Source organism: Watersipora subatra, chromosome 9 (genome assembly GCF_963576615.1).
Source record: "Watersipora subatra chromosome 9, tzWatSuba1.1, whole genome shotgun sequence".
Lineage (NCBI taxonomy): Eukaryota > Metazoa > Bryozoa > Gymnolaemata > Cheilostomatida > Watersiporidae > Watersipora > Watersipora subatra.
In genome coordinates this window covers 56012226-56027479 of record NC_088716.1, presented here as the reverse complement: position 1 = coordinate 56027479, position 15254 = coordinate 56012226, and the positions used below count along the sequence as shown (strand labels likewise).

The following is a 15254-nucleotide window of genomic DNA, read 5'->3' as shown; positions in this document are numbered from 1 at the left end:
TTATGTATCACTCTGTGCCACTATGCACAGCTATGTATCACTATGTATCACTACTTATGGTTATGAGCTAGTATGTATTATTATATATCAGTTATGTACAGTTATGTACAGTTATGTACGGTTATGTACAGTTATGTACAGTTATGTACAGCTATGTACGGTTATGTACAGTTATGTACGGTTATGTACAGTTATGTGCAGTTATGTACGGTTATGTACAGTTATGTGCAGTTATGTACAGTTATGTACAGTTATGTGCAGTTATGTACGGTTATGTACGGTTATGTACAGTTATGTGCAGCTATGGTTATGTACAGTTTTGTAAAGTTATCTAACTCTCACAATCGTTATAGTTCTCAACTGGTCAATTTTTTACATCATTGATATTCCATCTTTGAAATTATCATACATGCTTATTGAGGTCTTCCGCTACTTAGGATTTGCTTCAAATAATTATGTAGATAGATTGTGAGAGAAGACAACCTTACCTTTCACAGAGTAAGTCAAAGCATTTTTAAATTTGTCTTACAAGTTATATTGAGTGTAGTAGACTTAATTAGACAGAATTGTTAAGAAACTCAGTTTGTTTGCGAATTCTAGTTTATGTTAGAACTCTTCTGAGGATATAAAATGTTTTACATATGCAAAATAACAAGTGAAGAATTTACACTTCTTGTTGTCAGAGCTTAACTGATTTTAATGAGATAATTTCAACAATATTTGAACATAACAATATGACAGAAATGTAGTTTTTATTTGTGCTAAATTTCATAGCCATCGCAACATACTTTTAACAAAGCAGTTTTAACAAATACTATTATATAGAATTAGAAGCCCTGAATGGCACTCAGTTATACAGCTTTAGAAAAGCATAGAAACCCAGCAACAGTTGAGTAATTACCAAGGTATGCAGACTTTGTAAAATTGGTATTTTCTTGTTAATTGCACTGATGCAATTATATAACCAAGCAAACTTGCAACGTGTCTTCATTTAAACTGATTGCTAAAGTTAAAAGGCAGCCATTTTGATCAGCTAGGTTAATATCTTTGGCGGGCCATCAAACCCCCCCCCCCGTTACTGTATGTACAGATCTGCCAGGCTGTGTTTCCGCATTTGCAAATTTTTTGCTGACCAAGAGGTCTGCATTCTTTTTAAAGCAAGTTGATGTGCTTTAAAATGAGTGCAGACGTTGTTAACGCCAGTAGATAAATAGCGTGTAGTTGCCTTCTCATGTAATGTCGCATTAAATCTATGTTAATCATCTAAGGTTTTGTAACAACTACTCAAGATATGAAAGAAATGCCTATAACTGTCTATATATGATTGCACTCTATCATTAGCAAAACTAAACTTTGTAGAGGAGTTTTAAAAGAGATTTGACCTCGTATGTTTACATCTGTTGCCAGGCTACTAGGAAGGAGGGAGTCGGTGGCTCAACTCAGTACAGGCCTCAACCAGCTAAAAGGAAATTAGATCCATCTAGAACAAAGCTTCGTAAATCAGAGCATGTCAATAGACACAAAGAAAACAGTATCATAGGAAACCAAGGCGAAAAAACTCCACGCAAATTCAGAGCTAAGCGACCCACGGATCTGCCAGTGATACCACATGTCATCACTAAGGAATGTAAGTGTTCATCAATCCGCCAAAGGATCTGCTTAAATAGTGAAAAGATGAGCATTAGCTTTGGATGAGTTTCCTTGTAGGAGAAGATAGGCATTATTTTACTAGCCTACATATGACGATGGTTGCTGCAGTCCTATTACGCAATACTATTTCCTTGCCAAAATTATTTAAAGAATAATAACTTTATGATTATTGTTGGAAGTTATAGCACACCAAAAAGGTATACTTGATATATACAGCTGGGACCTGGACAAAAAAGACACACATGGAAGATTGGATGTGACTCTGGGCAGCTTTGATGCAGTAGTACTAATGTGTACTAGTACTAGTACACATTAGTACTAGTACTAGTACATATTAGTACTAGTACACATTAGTACTAGTACTAGTACTAGTGTGTACTAGTACTAGTAGGGACCTACATACATTATTTACTACCAGAAATGCTAAAAAGCAATGCAGGATTATACTGTGAATTAAATATAGAATATACCTATATATCATAGGTTTAGTTTTAGATTAATACCTATTTTAGTTATAGAACCAGAGTGTTTGTAGCGACTGAAAAATTTATTACACTTCATAAGGCTATGAGCAAAAGTAACCAACATCTCAACCATATTACAGAAAGAGGTAAAAAAGAACCGCATGGGTTTATAGAAGATCTGAACTAGGTCTACCGGTGAATCACAGTTTCTGAAAACATGTTTATCTTATTGCATGTTCAATATATTAACATGCAAACAGATTAACTTGTACAACTTTGTGTACAGATCAGAGAGTTGTTATAAAGCTACAAAACCTTTTCATGAGTTGTAGTAGGTTTATGGATAACTGTATCAATTAGGTTTGACCAGCACAGACATTGCACACATGGACGTTGTATGCACGGACATCGTACACGCGAACATTGTACACATAGATGTTGCATGCACAGACATTGTACACACGCACAATTTGTATGCTCGGATGTTGTACACAGTCACTGAACACTCTGTTACTATAAGGACATAATTAGCTTTTAAAACCAAACAATATTGCTATAAATTGTGTTTGTTTAAAATGAATTACAGTTCTAGGTGACAAGACAACTTAGGAGTTTATTAAAATCAAACCTAAAAAAGTGTAATGTACAAGAATCAGTAAAAAACTCAAAGAGTGAAGTAAAAAAGTTCAAGAACCAAAAAAGGTTTTCTTGTCATTCCAACTGTGTAAGTCTTTAGAACACTTACTCTTTAATAGATGACCAGAAGTGCAGGATAGCTTAGTGGTCTAACCAAAAAAGATTTGACCAATCTAAAAATATATTCATATGATTATGCACTCGGATTGGTCACATTCCCTTACCTATTTGTAATTACAATGCGTACCATAAATTTCTGTTTCTGTATTATGACAGAAGCGCTGCTGGCTTACTGACAACTGACTGCCTCTTTTATAGCTGATATCTTTGTATTTGATTTTTCAAATTAGTTAAACAGACATTGATAGAGGATAATGCATATTAAAGGTTATATCCTATTATTCCTTGGCATTCTTTTAAAATCATAGCAAATCTCTAGTACTACAAGGAGGCAACTATGGAGTGGAGATAAACACTTCAACTGAGACACCGTGTGACAACGTAGATGAATGAGTTGAAATCGATGATTGCACTCCCTCGACGATTTCCTTTATTGATTAGTAAACACTCTACTTACGTCTACTCCTTAGTTAACTAGATTATACACGACACATATTTTATTAGAAACTGTCTGACGCCATGTTGGCTACACTTGACGCGCAACTGAGTACACAAACCACACTTGTTCGACCCGAAAACAACTTCTCTGGCGCTTGCTAATTAACAGTAAAGAGTTTTAAACAAGATTATGTGGGAAGCAGAGAGAGGAAAGGTCTAGCTGTGGGTCAGTTGAGATTTTATAGGGCTCAAATGAGGGTAAGTTAGAGGATAGTAAGTTAGGTTTTCATTCATTCACTCAAAAAGAAACTGTAGTATTTCATCTGAAATTAAAATGACTTTATGTTAAAATAATAATATATGAAATCATATAATATACTGACACTTGTCTATATCTAAAATGAAGACAGTACTGCTTGACTTCTTCTTTTCAACTGTGCACTTGCACTAGTTTATTTATTGATGATAAAATAGCTTTAAATCCTTGGAGAACAATCGTATAGTTGTATACATATCAAATCTCAACCTCTGACTGACTCTACTACCAAAATTGTAGTCCTCTATAAAATTGAGGCTTCTATACATGATTACAAATATATGATAACAATGGCAGATATCAGCAGATGTAGGCTGACTCAACCGATGCAGTTGATTTGGCAGATATTACGATTCTAAAATAGGAGTCATAGCACTTACTGAACATTAATTAACAAATAGGAAGCTCAATTAAAGTACTAAATATGACTGACTAAAATCCTTGACAAGATGTATAAAAATTTGCCAAACAAAAATAAGTGTTAAATACATAAATATATGAAAAAAATAGTTGGGCACTATAATAATACAGAATTAGAACTAGTTAGCTATGGCCAATAATCCTTATTACTAGCTACTAGCTATACTTCCTGTCATATATCTTACAGTATTTCACACTGCAGGTTTTACTATTGCTATCATTGTATTACTGTAATTGTGTTGTCAAGTAGTAAAGGTCATAACCTTATGCGTGTTTAATACTCCGCTGTTACCAACTTTGTTACAATCATAGAAATCACTTATGATCTTGTAAGGTCTGTGTGATTAGGAAGGTTTGTTCAGAGCACCTGCATGCTCTGCCAAAGAGCACTCAGACTTAGTTGTCGGAAAGTTTTTGTTAGAGCATAACTGTCTTTGTTAACAGAATTCTGGTTCCATAAAGTTTAGTTGAAGTATCTCGAATGATTAATTTTCCCGCACCTCTATAACTCTTCGTGGTACATCTGCTTTTGCCTCATTTTCAGGTGTTATACCACAATGTTAACACATGACCATTCTTATTAATTTTACACATAAAATATTTTCTCAAAAAGCAATAAATTTACCTGTTTCATTCATTTTATTGGTTTTCTACCCCCACTTTCACGGTTTCATGAATTTTTGGTGTAAATTTAATTTAACTGTATAATTTTAATCAACACTTTATGATAAGAAGTAAAAAAGTACATAATCATACACACAAGTGCGTTTTATATTTGATGAAGCTCAAAGATTGCATGAGGCAAAGTGCTACACATAGTTAGAGTCAGTTGATCTAATGCCACGGTATCTGATGACAAGCTGTTCCTGTCATAATTTGTAATTGTCTTCTTCTCCTTAAGTCATGTTGCTCGTGTGTCATCACACTTCACCAGCCGTATCATTGCTTGACTGCCCATATTTTTGAAAAAATCTAGTTAATGTTTATGGTCAATCTTCAACATTCATTTTACTAGACTGCTGAATATTTGTTGTTTGATGCTTCTAAGAGACAAAATAATAATCTTTCGTTAAATTTATATGAGCGCCTGTATCTCACCGCTGCTTGCAATATGGAAATAAATTTAGCTCCCAAAATTAGAAAAACTTTCAATGTTTTGGGCTAAATTTGATTATAAAAAGCGTGGCTAGAGTATTTTATAGCTTAAAAAATCTCGGACATATTTTTAGATTAATAAATTTTTAGAGATATTTCATTTCCATTGCATTCTATTTAAGCATTATATTAAAAAACTCATGGCAATAGCTATTCCAGTGAAGTATATTATATACATGTATGTTGATTTTACAATATTGTGAATAACGAAGTAAATTGCTTGATTTTTAAGAGATTTTTAATTGTACAGTGATGGCCTACACATGTTTTACAATTAATATGTTGTGGTACTACAGAGCTTGAAAAAATGAGAGATTTGGCTGTTTTGCAAAAGTTTGTCATTATTATGAGATTATCAACAATTTCATCATATGTGGAAAGTGTAGAGGAAGCCAGTCCATGTATGCTCAACTTGGCTAGTTTCCTTATGCTACCTACTAGTAAGATCTCTTTGACCTGATCAGACATGGTATAGTAGGAATTGGTCTAAAAGGTTGAATCTCTGTCAGCACCAGAAACTAATGACAGTATAATAGGTCTTTGTCAGCCATCATAACTTACAGCAATGTCATTTATTAGTAAGAACATGTGGTCAAATATATTGACTCAAAGGTTGATACCTGTTATCTGGTCATATAAGCGGGGAGAAGCAGCCTTAGGTTGGTATTAGATCGGTGGATTGAATCATACAAGGTGGTGTGGAAAGAGGATTCAACCACAATTACTTCTGTACCAAATCTCATAAGCATATGGTCACAATAAGTCCTATACCAGGAAAAAGACCATTTGCGGTGGTGACTACCAACCTATAAGTACTAACTACTAACTAAACCATAACACCGAAAGTTGGTAGGTGAGTACCTAAATAAACTGTAACATCTTAGTGAGCACCCAGCCCTCAACATGATATATGACTGTAGCGGTTGCCTATTACCCAGCTATAGTTATTTGGTGGGCGCCTATCAACCAGTTGTACTTATTTGGTGGGTGTTCATCAACCAGTTGTACTATTTGGTTCCTTAACAAATTGTAAATCACTTTTGCATTAAATATTAGGTATGGAGTTGGCTGCTTCTATGAAGAGCCACATTGATAAAGTAACTCGAATGTTACCCTTCCTTTCACTAAAGAAAATATTTAACTAGAGTTCATTGTTGTACAGACCTAGAAGCTATGAAGACAAAAGGATACAGCAGCGCAGGGCCAGTGGTAAGGTCAAAGGATGAAATACAAGTGCATCCCAGGCTGACACAGTCATACCTGGAAGAATATCACAACAACTATGACGTTAAGCTCAGCCAAGCAGCAACCATACATGATTGGCAGTTCAACAAGTGTGAAAGGGAAGTTGAGGACTATGTCTGTCGCCCTAAAGGCAATCAGCCAGATGTTAGGTTTAGTGTCAACTACCTCCAGTCTCCATTAGATCAACAGCTAACAAACTGCAGAGCATCAAATGGCTTACTTGGAGCCTATTTGAGTCCTAGCCACACCTTCTTTAAGGAGCAATCACAGAAAGGCCCTTCTACCCCCTACCCACACAAGGACAGACTTGGTGAGTTCAAACCTTCTGCCACTTGTTTATCACTGCGTTTCCATGCTTTGAATGGGTACGGAGTTGCTTTCCCTTCGAATCACAAAACCGGTAAAACCAAACGCATTCGACGCCATTTTGCTTGCTACCATAGAAATGCTCACTGTTGATGGATCTGAATTGACACTGTTCTCGGCTAAGCTTTTCCCTGCGAAGGTAACAAAAAACCTCAGCACACAACCACGCGGGTCTCTGCTACGAAAACGTTCTACTGCTACTCGCTACTATTTCTACTTGACTTTTTGTCTTTACAATAACTTTAATATACCAGGGATGGGCTGCTCGTATGAGGATAGCGATATAATGTTGGCCAATAAAGTAATATATATACTGTATATACAATGACTTTTAGTGCAACTAGTTGCCTACACATGAATTGAAAAATGGTCTTGATCCAAAACAAGTCTATTTTAACAAGTTTTGTTTTGAGAGAAGCATCGCGAATCTTGAAAAGGTCTATAGTGCAACTATGAATCATTGAAACGGTGTGTACAAATTCGTCGGCAGCGGGCAACTCCAAACCCATTCAAAGCATAGGAACACAGTAATTAGCTATGAAACACATTACACAGTGTTTGAACTTCAACACAGGTACATTATTTGTAAAAATTATTTAAAAATGTTATTTAAAGCTGCATTTTGACTGTCTAAATCAAATTATACTTTATGTAATGTTTTTGTTTATAAAGGCTCCACATTGAGTAAAACGTTACAAGTCTCAAACAGCTTAAAAGTTAATGTATAACATTTTTACATAAAATTACTTATTTTTCAGGCAAAAGCCACTAAAATAGCTACAGCCTATTTTTACTGCTCATGTTCAAAATGTCTTCATTTGATAAATGATAACCAACAGCAGCATAATTGTTTTCAGTCTAACATTGCTATTATTATTATTATTATTATTATTATTATTATTATTATTATTATTATTATTGCAATCAGATAACTAAGAAGAAGTGGGGACTGAGGAATATTTTCATCAGAAAAAAAACATTACCAGCTCTCTGCAGAGCTTGTTTAGCAAAACTTGCTAAAACTGTTTTACAAAACAAATGCTTTTTTGCTCTCAAAGCCAAATTACTATCAAGCCTCTGATTATATAAGTGGAATATATTTTCATCATTTCAGTGTGCACTCAGTTCAGCATACTAATAAATACAATTATCTGAGAGAATACTGCCATTTTAGTATGTAAATCATTAGGATTATTGTGTTAACTGCTGTCAAAGAGTGCTTTTTGGTAAAATGGATTTCTCAGCTGCAATAAACAGAAATTTTGTGTCTCAAGAATTCACTGTTATTAATTTTTATAGTTAGGAATTCTGTCTCAGTTGATAAAGAATTTAATATTGTCATTATAAGGATATATTAATTTCCATAAAGCTCATTGCATTAAAGTGAACACAAAAAGAGATGAGACGCAGATAAAAGTAACGAACATTTTAGAAACCAAACATATCCATGGCAGCCCGGATGGAACAATAACAATATTTAATCAGAAGAGTTAATACAGATAGCATAAAGTCACCATAAAACAGGAAATTATAAATTATATTATGAAAATGTATGCAGTATTACTGGTATATACTAGCTATATAATAGATATATAATAGAGAATGATATAGATATATGTAGGCATGAAGATAGAGATCTAGATACAGCTGTAGAATGTGATGTAGGTAAATGCATGTATATAGATGTAGTGAGGTAGACAGAGGTATATATGCAGATATAAAAATGGAGGTCTAGATACAGGTGTAGAAGGTGATGTAGGTAAATGCATGTATATAGATGTAATGAGGTAGACAGAGGTATATATGCAGATATAAAAATGGAGGTCTAGATACAGGTGTAGAAGGTGATGTTTTTATCTGTAGATAGAGATATACAGTGCTGTGCAAAATTTTGACACCCACCTCAATGTTTTCTAAAATTATAAAATGTCGCTATTTTGGTCACTATTACAGCTTCAATTTTTAACTCAGTCCCTACAATATGCATATCAACAGACTCAGAATTTTGTGCCAAAGATAATGGTATAAGATCCAACTTTGTGCATTGCATATAAATGCAAATATTTTTAGCTACATAACTTATCATACTTTGTATTTTCAAATTGCCTGTTATTACCCATATTAACACTAACTTAAATGGTTGGTAAATTAATATTTTATTGTTATATTGTAATACCATAAACATTTGAGCACGTATATGTAGATATAAATAGGGATGTAAACCAAGATCTAGTCGCAATGATGTAGATAGAGATATAAATATAATGATTTAGATATATTGATAGATATATTACAGTCTTCTAGACCAGCTGTCTAACTCTTTTAGGTGCAACCCATAGAGGCACACACAGGTTTGTTCCAAGACACTCAGATGAGATGGTAGTTGAGATTGGTGACTCAATTCATGTACTAGATGAAGCAGAGGATGGCTGGTGCATGGGTAATTTAAAACTCTTAATCTCTGTAAAATTTAAAAATACTGACCAATTTCTATAAATCTTATTCATGTACAAGGTTTAGCATTTACCGTTTGATGGTAAGACAACTCTCATAGTTTTGATATTATCCCAATTGACTGAACTTCTGCTGCAAAAACTGCTGCATCAAACACAATAATTTTTTTGGGTGATTAATAAGTACCTAGCTTTCAAACAGTGTGCAAAATTTTAGCTCTCTATCTCCATTTTGAGCGAAAATAGGTTTTAAGATACAAAATGACCTTTCAATATCTCTTGCGTGTAAAGGAGAAAACTTGTCAGTAATGAAAATGTGTAAAGGCTTGTATTTTCTCTAGATTTTCAATGCATATAAAAAACTTTCACTGCAGACTTTCTATTTTTTATAAATCCTAGACGTTTATGCAATCACTGTTGAGATGTTATATAAAACAGTTGTTACTGAATACGACCAAAGAGTTCGTTGAATTGGCTACTTCATTCTTTAGGTTCATTTAATTCGCTTCATTGATTATATTACTGATAGCAGTAATACAAACAGGAAGTTGTTTAAATATTAAAAATTTTTAGCAAAATTTGAAACTATGTCAACTGAATAAAGCCTATAATGGTATTAACTGAACTAACTAGTTTGTAAGGAGTTGTCTTATCAGTTTCATTTTGTAAAGTTTCAATGTTTAAACTAGCCCATGAAAACTATTTACAACTATCAGCATGCATTCAATGTTTAACAGCCTGTAATAAAAAAATGGAATAATCTTCAGCAATTCTTTTCAAGAAATAAATATTTAAATATAGCTCTACGATTTACAGGAATAAACCTAACCTCACAAGTTCAAGGTCTGTTCCCATCAGTCTATGCTACAGATTTAAAGTTCTATGAAGTCAATGGTTCTGCTGAGAAACAACCATCTGCTAAATTATATAAGTTACATTTTCTTGGCTCAATGGAAGTGAACCACCACAAGGGCAGTGATGTTCTCGTAGACGCCATTGAGAAGGTTTGTCAATAAGATCGATTAACGTGTCATTATTTTATCTGGCTGTTTCTACTCTTTCATTGCGAATGATAGATAATCGTAACTGACTAACACCCCATTTTAAAGATGATAAATTGCCATCGTACAATGCTTGAAGTAAAAAATATGGCTACAGGCTATGCTGCTATGAATGGCTTGATATGATATATATCCATGGAAATGTACTAGCTACATCAGCGAATCACTGAAAACAGTTGTATAGCTTGTATATGCAACAAGAATTACTAACTACTAGTATAACTAGCTGTTAGTATAAAGTTTAGTACAAACTATTATGCATACCCTGAAGTTTTCTATTAGTGAGTATCATGAACAGCAGATGAGAAATGGTAATACTTTTATTAGTTTACCAGTTACCTAAACAGCAATTAAATAAACATGACGCTTGCTGTTAACTCAGCAACAGATATTAGCTTGTAAAACATTTTGCTTCTAAGTCTATTCTCATCCATGTTATAAATTATTTCATGGTGGCGTATGAAGTGCAAATTTCTTGCAAGAGAGCATCTATGGTATAATCATAACGCATGAGTTGTCTCCCCCATCGACTAGATGCTGAGCAGAGACAGATAAAATGCTGACCTTGGATCATGTGAACTTATTATAAGCTACTAGCTTGAGTCATGAGACATGAGTCATCCACTCGCCGTAGTGCCCCGTTTAATGCTTTGTCTGACAGTTTGGTAACGTTTACACATCTTTGCATTATTATACCAACTACATAAACTTAAAATATAACACAGTGCTTTATGTTTAAAAACAAATAAATACCTATTATAGTCATACAATATAATACATTTAAGAAAATTTGGAACAACTTACTAGTACTTCATTAAGGAAAAAATAAATATGTTCATTAACTTTTTTCAAATATTTTTATCACAATCCTCTATAGTCAGTGCCACGATGACAAACTGTAGGTAACTTTTAAATGAGTTTATCAAGTAATAATAAAGTTGGACATGAGAATGAGTATATTTCGAGATAATGACAATAGCTCTCAATGTATAATCACTTCACAGATATTGTAGCAGTTAAAAACTAGGCAGTCAGATGTTAATTGACCTATCTGTGCACAATAAACTAGTGTGCTACTATAAAGTGTGGTAAATATGATTTGCTGTGCTGGTCTAACTATCTGAAGTAAAGCATTTAATAGTGACAGGATAGTTGGAGAATAGTTGGAACTGTTGCTAGTTGTACTAGTGCCATAGAAAGCCAACAGTTTTTGTGCCATACATCGTCTACATACAGTCTAATAAGACATGCATCATTCCTCCAATACTTACGTATAGCATAAACATTGACCAAACTAGCAATGTTATGTTGTATGATGTTCAAATAAACATATGTGAATCCAGCTTAGATGGGAGCTAATCTGAAAATCCTTCTCAATGACTAACATACCAGTCATCATGCATTACAAACCAGACGAGGTACTCTAATGGCTGAGTGGTGCAGGTCTGAGGTCTGTTATAGATAATAATCAACAGGAGACTGAGCAAAGATACGACAACTCCACCCCTGTGCCAACTTGAGGTTTCTGATGCCGGAATCAAAATGATAGACTTGACACATAAGAAGGTATGTAGGCATCAATAAGTCTGTCTTTTTTTGTGATGCCATTCTTCTTATCTGGGTTCCTTAATTTTTTACAGCCTAGCAATAACCATTTTTACAAATGGACATACCATTGCGGGTGGAGGCCTGCTGAGCAGTCTAAATACTCCTCAATGCTTGTAAAAGCACGCACTAAGATACAGTGTTGTTATGCTATACACACTAAAGATAAAGTCAAAGAAGTTAGATGCTGAGATATGAAGGGGCTATAAAACAGCTGCGTATATATTACATGACCTCATAAGTACTTATTTGAAAAGGACAGTCAATCATTGTCTGTAGCAACATCGATACTTGTTGCTAAAAATAGATATTATTGCAAACTATAATCCTTTGTATTATTCTTTTACTTTTAATGCGTTTTCTTCACACATTAAATGTAACGAATAAATATGACAAGCTGTATCATTTGATTGTCACAGCGAACCAGGAAGCTTATTACAGACATCAATGTAGAGAGTGCAAGTGAGAGACTAAGTAAGCTCCTTGCATTCAGTAAGGTGAGTAACTCTATGCTTCTACTTTAAAGCTCTTGCTTATCACTTTTTTATTAGCTCAATATTTTTACTACAAACAACGACATCTACTAGTTAATTTCTGCGAGTGTTTACTGCACCTGATAAATCTGTATTTGTACTTGGCTAAAACCCTTATAATGAACAGTTTGTGGTTTTTGCTTTAGGAAACCAAAGCAATCTCTAATCATTTCTTCTCACTGAAGAATGTGTCTTTCTGTGGCTACCATCCAGACAGCCCTAGGTAGGTTCTCATAAAGAAACCGTGTGTTTATTTAAGCATATGTACTCAAATGAGGCTTGAATTCTGACATACAGTATATTTGCGTTTACATTATTCTTCCTTTTAAATTCAGCTCTGAAGAGTCTTCCTATGTCATTGAACTCATCATGCATAGAATTTTAAAAGCATCAAATCTCAGCATGTCACTTGTACTTAACATGCCAGTAACCTGACCCACCTATCCTTCCACTCAACTCTTATTTCAGGTATTTTGGGTTTATAACAAAGCATCCAACAGAAAGACGATTTGCCTGTCACTGCTATTCTAGTGTTGATGATAGCACACAAGAGATAGTGGATGCCGTTGGGTACGTGCACGGTCTAAGATATACCTGTAATTGCTATTTTAGTTTTGATGATAGCACACAAGAGATAGGGGATACCGTTGGGTAGGTACACAGTCTAAGATACACCTTTAACTGATATTTTAGTGTTGATGGTGGAACAGAAAAGATAGTGGATGTCGTTGGGTTGGTAAACAGTCTAAGAGAAGCAATATATTGCAAACTAACACTCTTTTGTAAACGTTTTAGTAGCATTCTCTAGACCGCATGAATGAATATTGACTATAGCTGCCGAGTACATGCTCATAAAACTCTAGAAAACCATTAAAAATTCCATTAAGGAGTAGTTACGGGTCAACATTTTGCATGTTGAAATAAAAGTCTTCAAGATGAAAACCTTAAGCTATGGTTTTTAAAGCTCGAACTATTGATTAGTAAAACTATACTGTAGTCTGTCTGTAGAACATTGAAAGTGATTTTAAAAGAGAAATAGTAATGTTCATAGCTACAAGCTTCCAGACTGGTAGGGTGATGCACCAGCCTAAGCAAGCCTTTCATTATACCAGCCAGTTATATTACTCAACTATATTCTATGGTTATTGGCTATGTAGATAGGTTCTAGTGTAGATTCTCCCCAATTGTCAGTCTGTGAGTAGTTGTAAAGATGGTGAGATGATTCTCTATGTGAAGAATATGCATGCGTAATATATTTTTGCAGAGATGCCTTCCAGAAATACTACTGTGGACACATCCCTCCTCTTAGCAATTCCAGCGAAGACTTTTATTTCGAGTAGTGGATTTGAGGCACTGCTGAAGACATGCATATCAACATACACAGCACAACATTTTCAAACAAAAACATGTCGCTGATACCCGTGCATTCAAGCGTGTTTGAGCCGCATATGTGATTCCAGTTATTTATTGTACAATCTTCCATTTTAAATTGTATTATAGGTTGTATATGTCTAGCTATCAACTCTAAGTTTGGCAAGACATGCAAGTGCTTGTCAAGACCGATGCATACTTGTCAAGAAAAGCAGATGCTTGTTAAGCCATACGTGAACCTGCCAATCCAAACATATGCTTGTCGAGGTAGTAATATGCTTTTTAAATCAAGCATTTTGTTGATGTTCAAGTGTTTTGTTATTTGCCTGTTTATTCAATACTCAACATACCAGTTGGTCAAGACCAAATCTACACAAGTTCTGCTGAAATGTCTGAGGTATGGAAATATTACTTAGCTAAAGAAATAGTTGCTGTTACAGTTTCTACATGTTTTCATGTTTTATTGGTAAGTCGAGAAGACGAGACTCAAAATAAAGAGCAGAATAGAGAATCAGAGACTATCAGAGAATATTTATAAAATTTGTGTCCCTTAGTTGCGCAGACCAAAAGACTAGCGCTAGACAAAAATACTACATAAAGCATGAGGCTGATTGAAAGTTTGGCAATAATACTATTCTAGAATATTTTATTTATAAAACCACATAACTATAGTAGCGTGTAGCTCTCACGAAGTTAATAAAATTACATAACAAAAATAAATATGACCGATACAAAGTTAGAACTCCAAGTTAGAATATATATCCTAACTAAATCACAACAATAAGAAAGTAGGTTGTAGGATGCATGATTCAGCATTGTAACATCCATAATATCACAAAATATTTTCTCAATAAAAAGAGCATAATGTCATATAAGAACTTCTCTATCACAGAAGAACAAGGTTATCACTATAAACATATTTGTTATGAAAACATACAATTCAGCTATCACCAAAGAGTGAACTCTCTCTATCAGTTATATGTTATATCGCTTGAGTTTATGCAAGTCTGATCAGTTATAAAGATGTCATAGCCTAAGGCCCAGACACTCAGTCAAATCTTCAGTTTATTGTCTGTAGAATTTATCTGCGCAATGAGATTATGTATACGACTCTTGAACAAATGGCATTCAAATAGTTGGCAGACAACAAGCAGCCAAAACCATTTCAAATCTAAAGTCTTGCATTCCATTATTTTAGCAGTTTATATATTATTATTGAAATGATTAAAATAATGCCTAAGCTGAACGCAGCTCTATTTATAAAAGCTGAAGAAAAAGAGAGAGAAAGCTATTAGTCATAGCCAAATTTCAATTTTTGAAAGGTGATAGAAAGCCAAAAAACCTGATTATAAAATAAATTTAGAATACCTTTAGCGAGGGTGCCTAAAATTATCACAACTCACCAATAGGAGGCAATTATA

The 15254-nt window shown here is 34.1% G+C and overlaps 1 protein-coding gene across 1 annotated transcript; it reads left to right on the top strand.

The window, feature by feature from the left end:
* The first annotated feature begins 3504 nt into the window (after window positions 1-3504).
* LOC137404482 (JNK-interacting protein 1-like) lies at window positions 3505-14195 on the top strand. Its single transcript, XM_068090705.1, has 9 exons — window positions 3505-3566; window positions 6362-6754; window positions 9137-9250; window positions 10080-10267; window positions 11786-11890; window positions 12349-12426; window positions 12609-12685; window positions 12931-13032; window positions 13727-14195. The coding sequence occupies exons 2-9, from the start codon at window positions 6373-6375 to the stop codon at window positions 13800-13802; spliced, it is 1122 nt and encodes a 373-aa protein (XP_067946806.1). The 5' UTR covers window positions 3505-3566; window positions 6362-6372; the 3' UTR covers window positions 13803-14195.
* Window positions 14196-15254: the final 1059 nt, after the last annotated feature.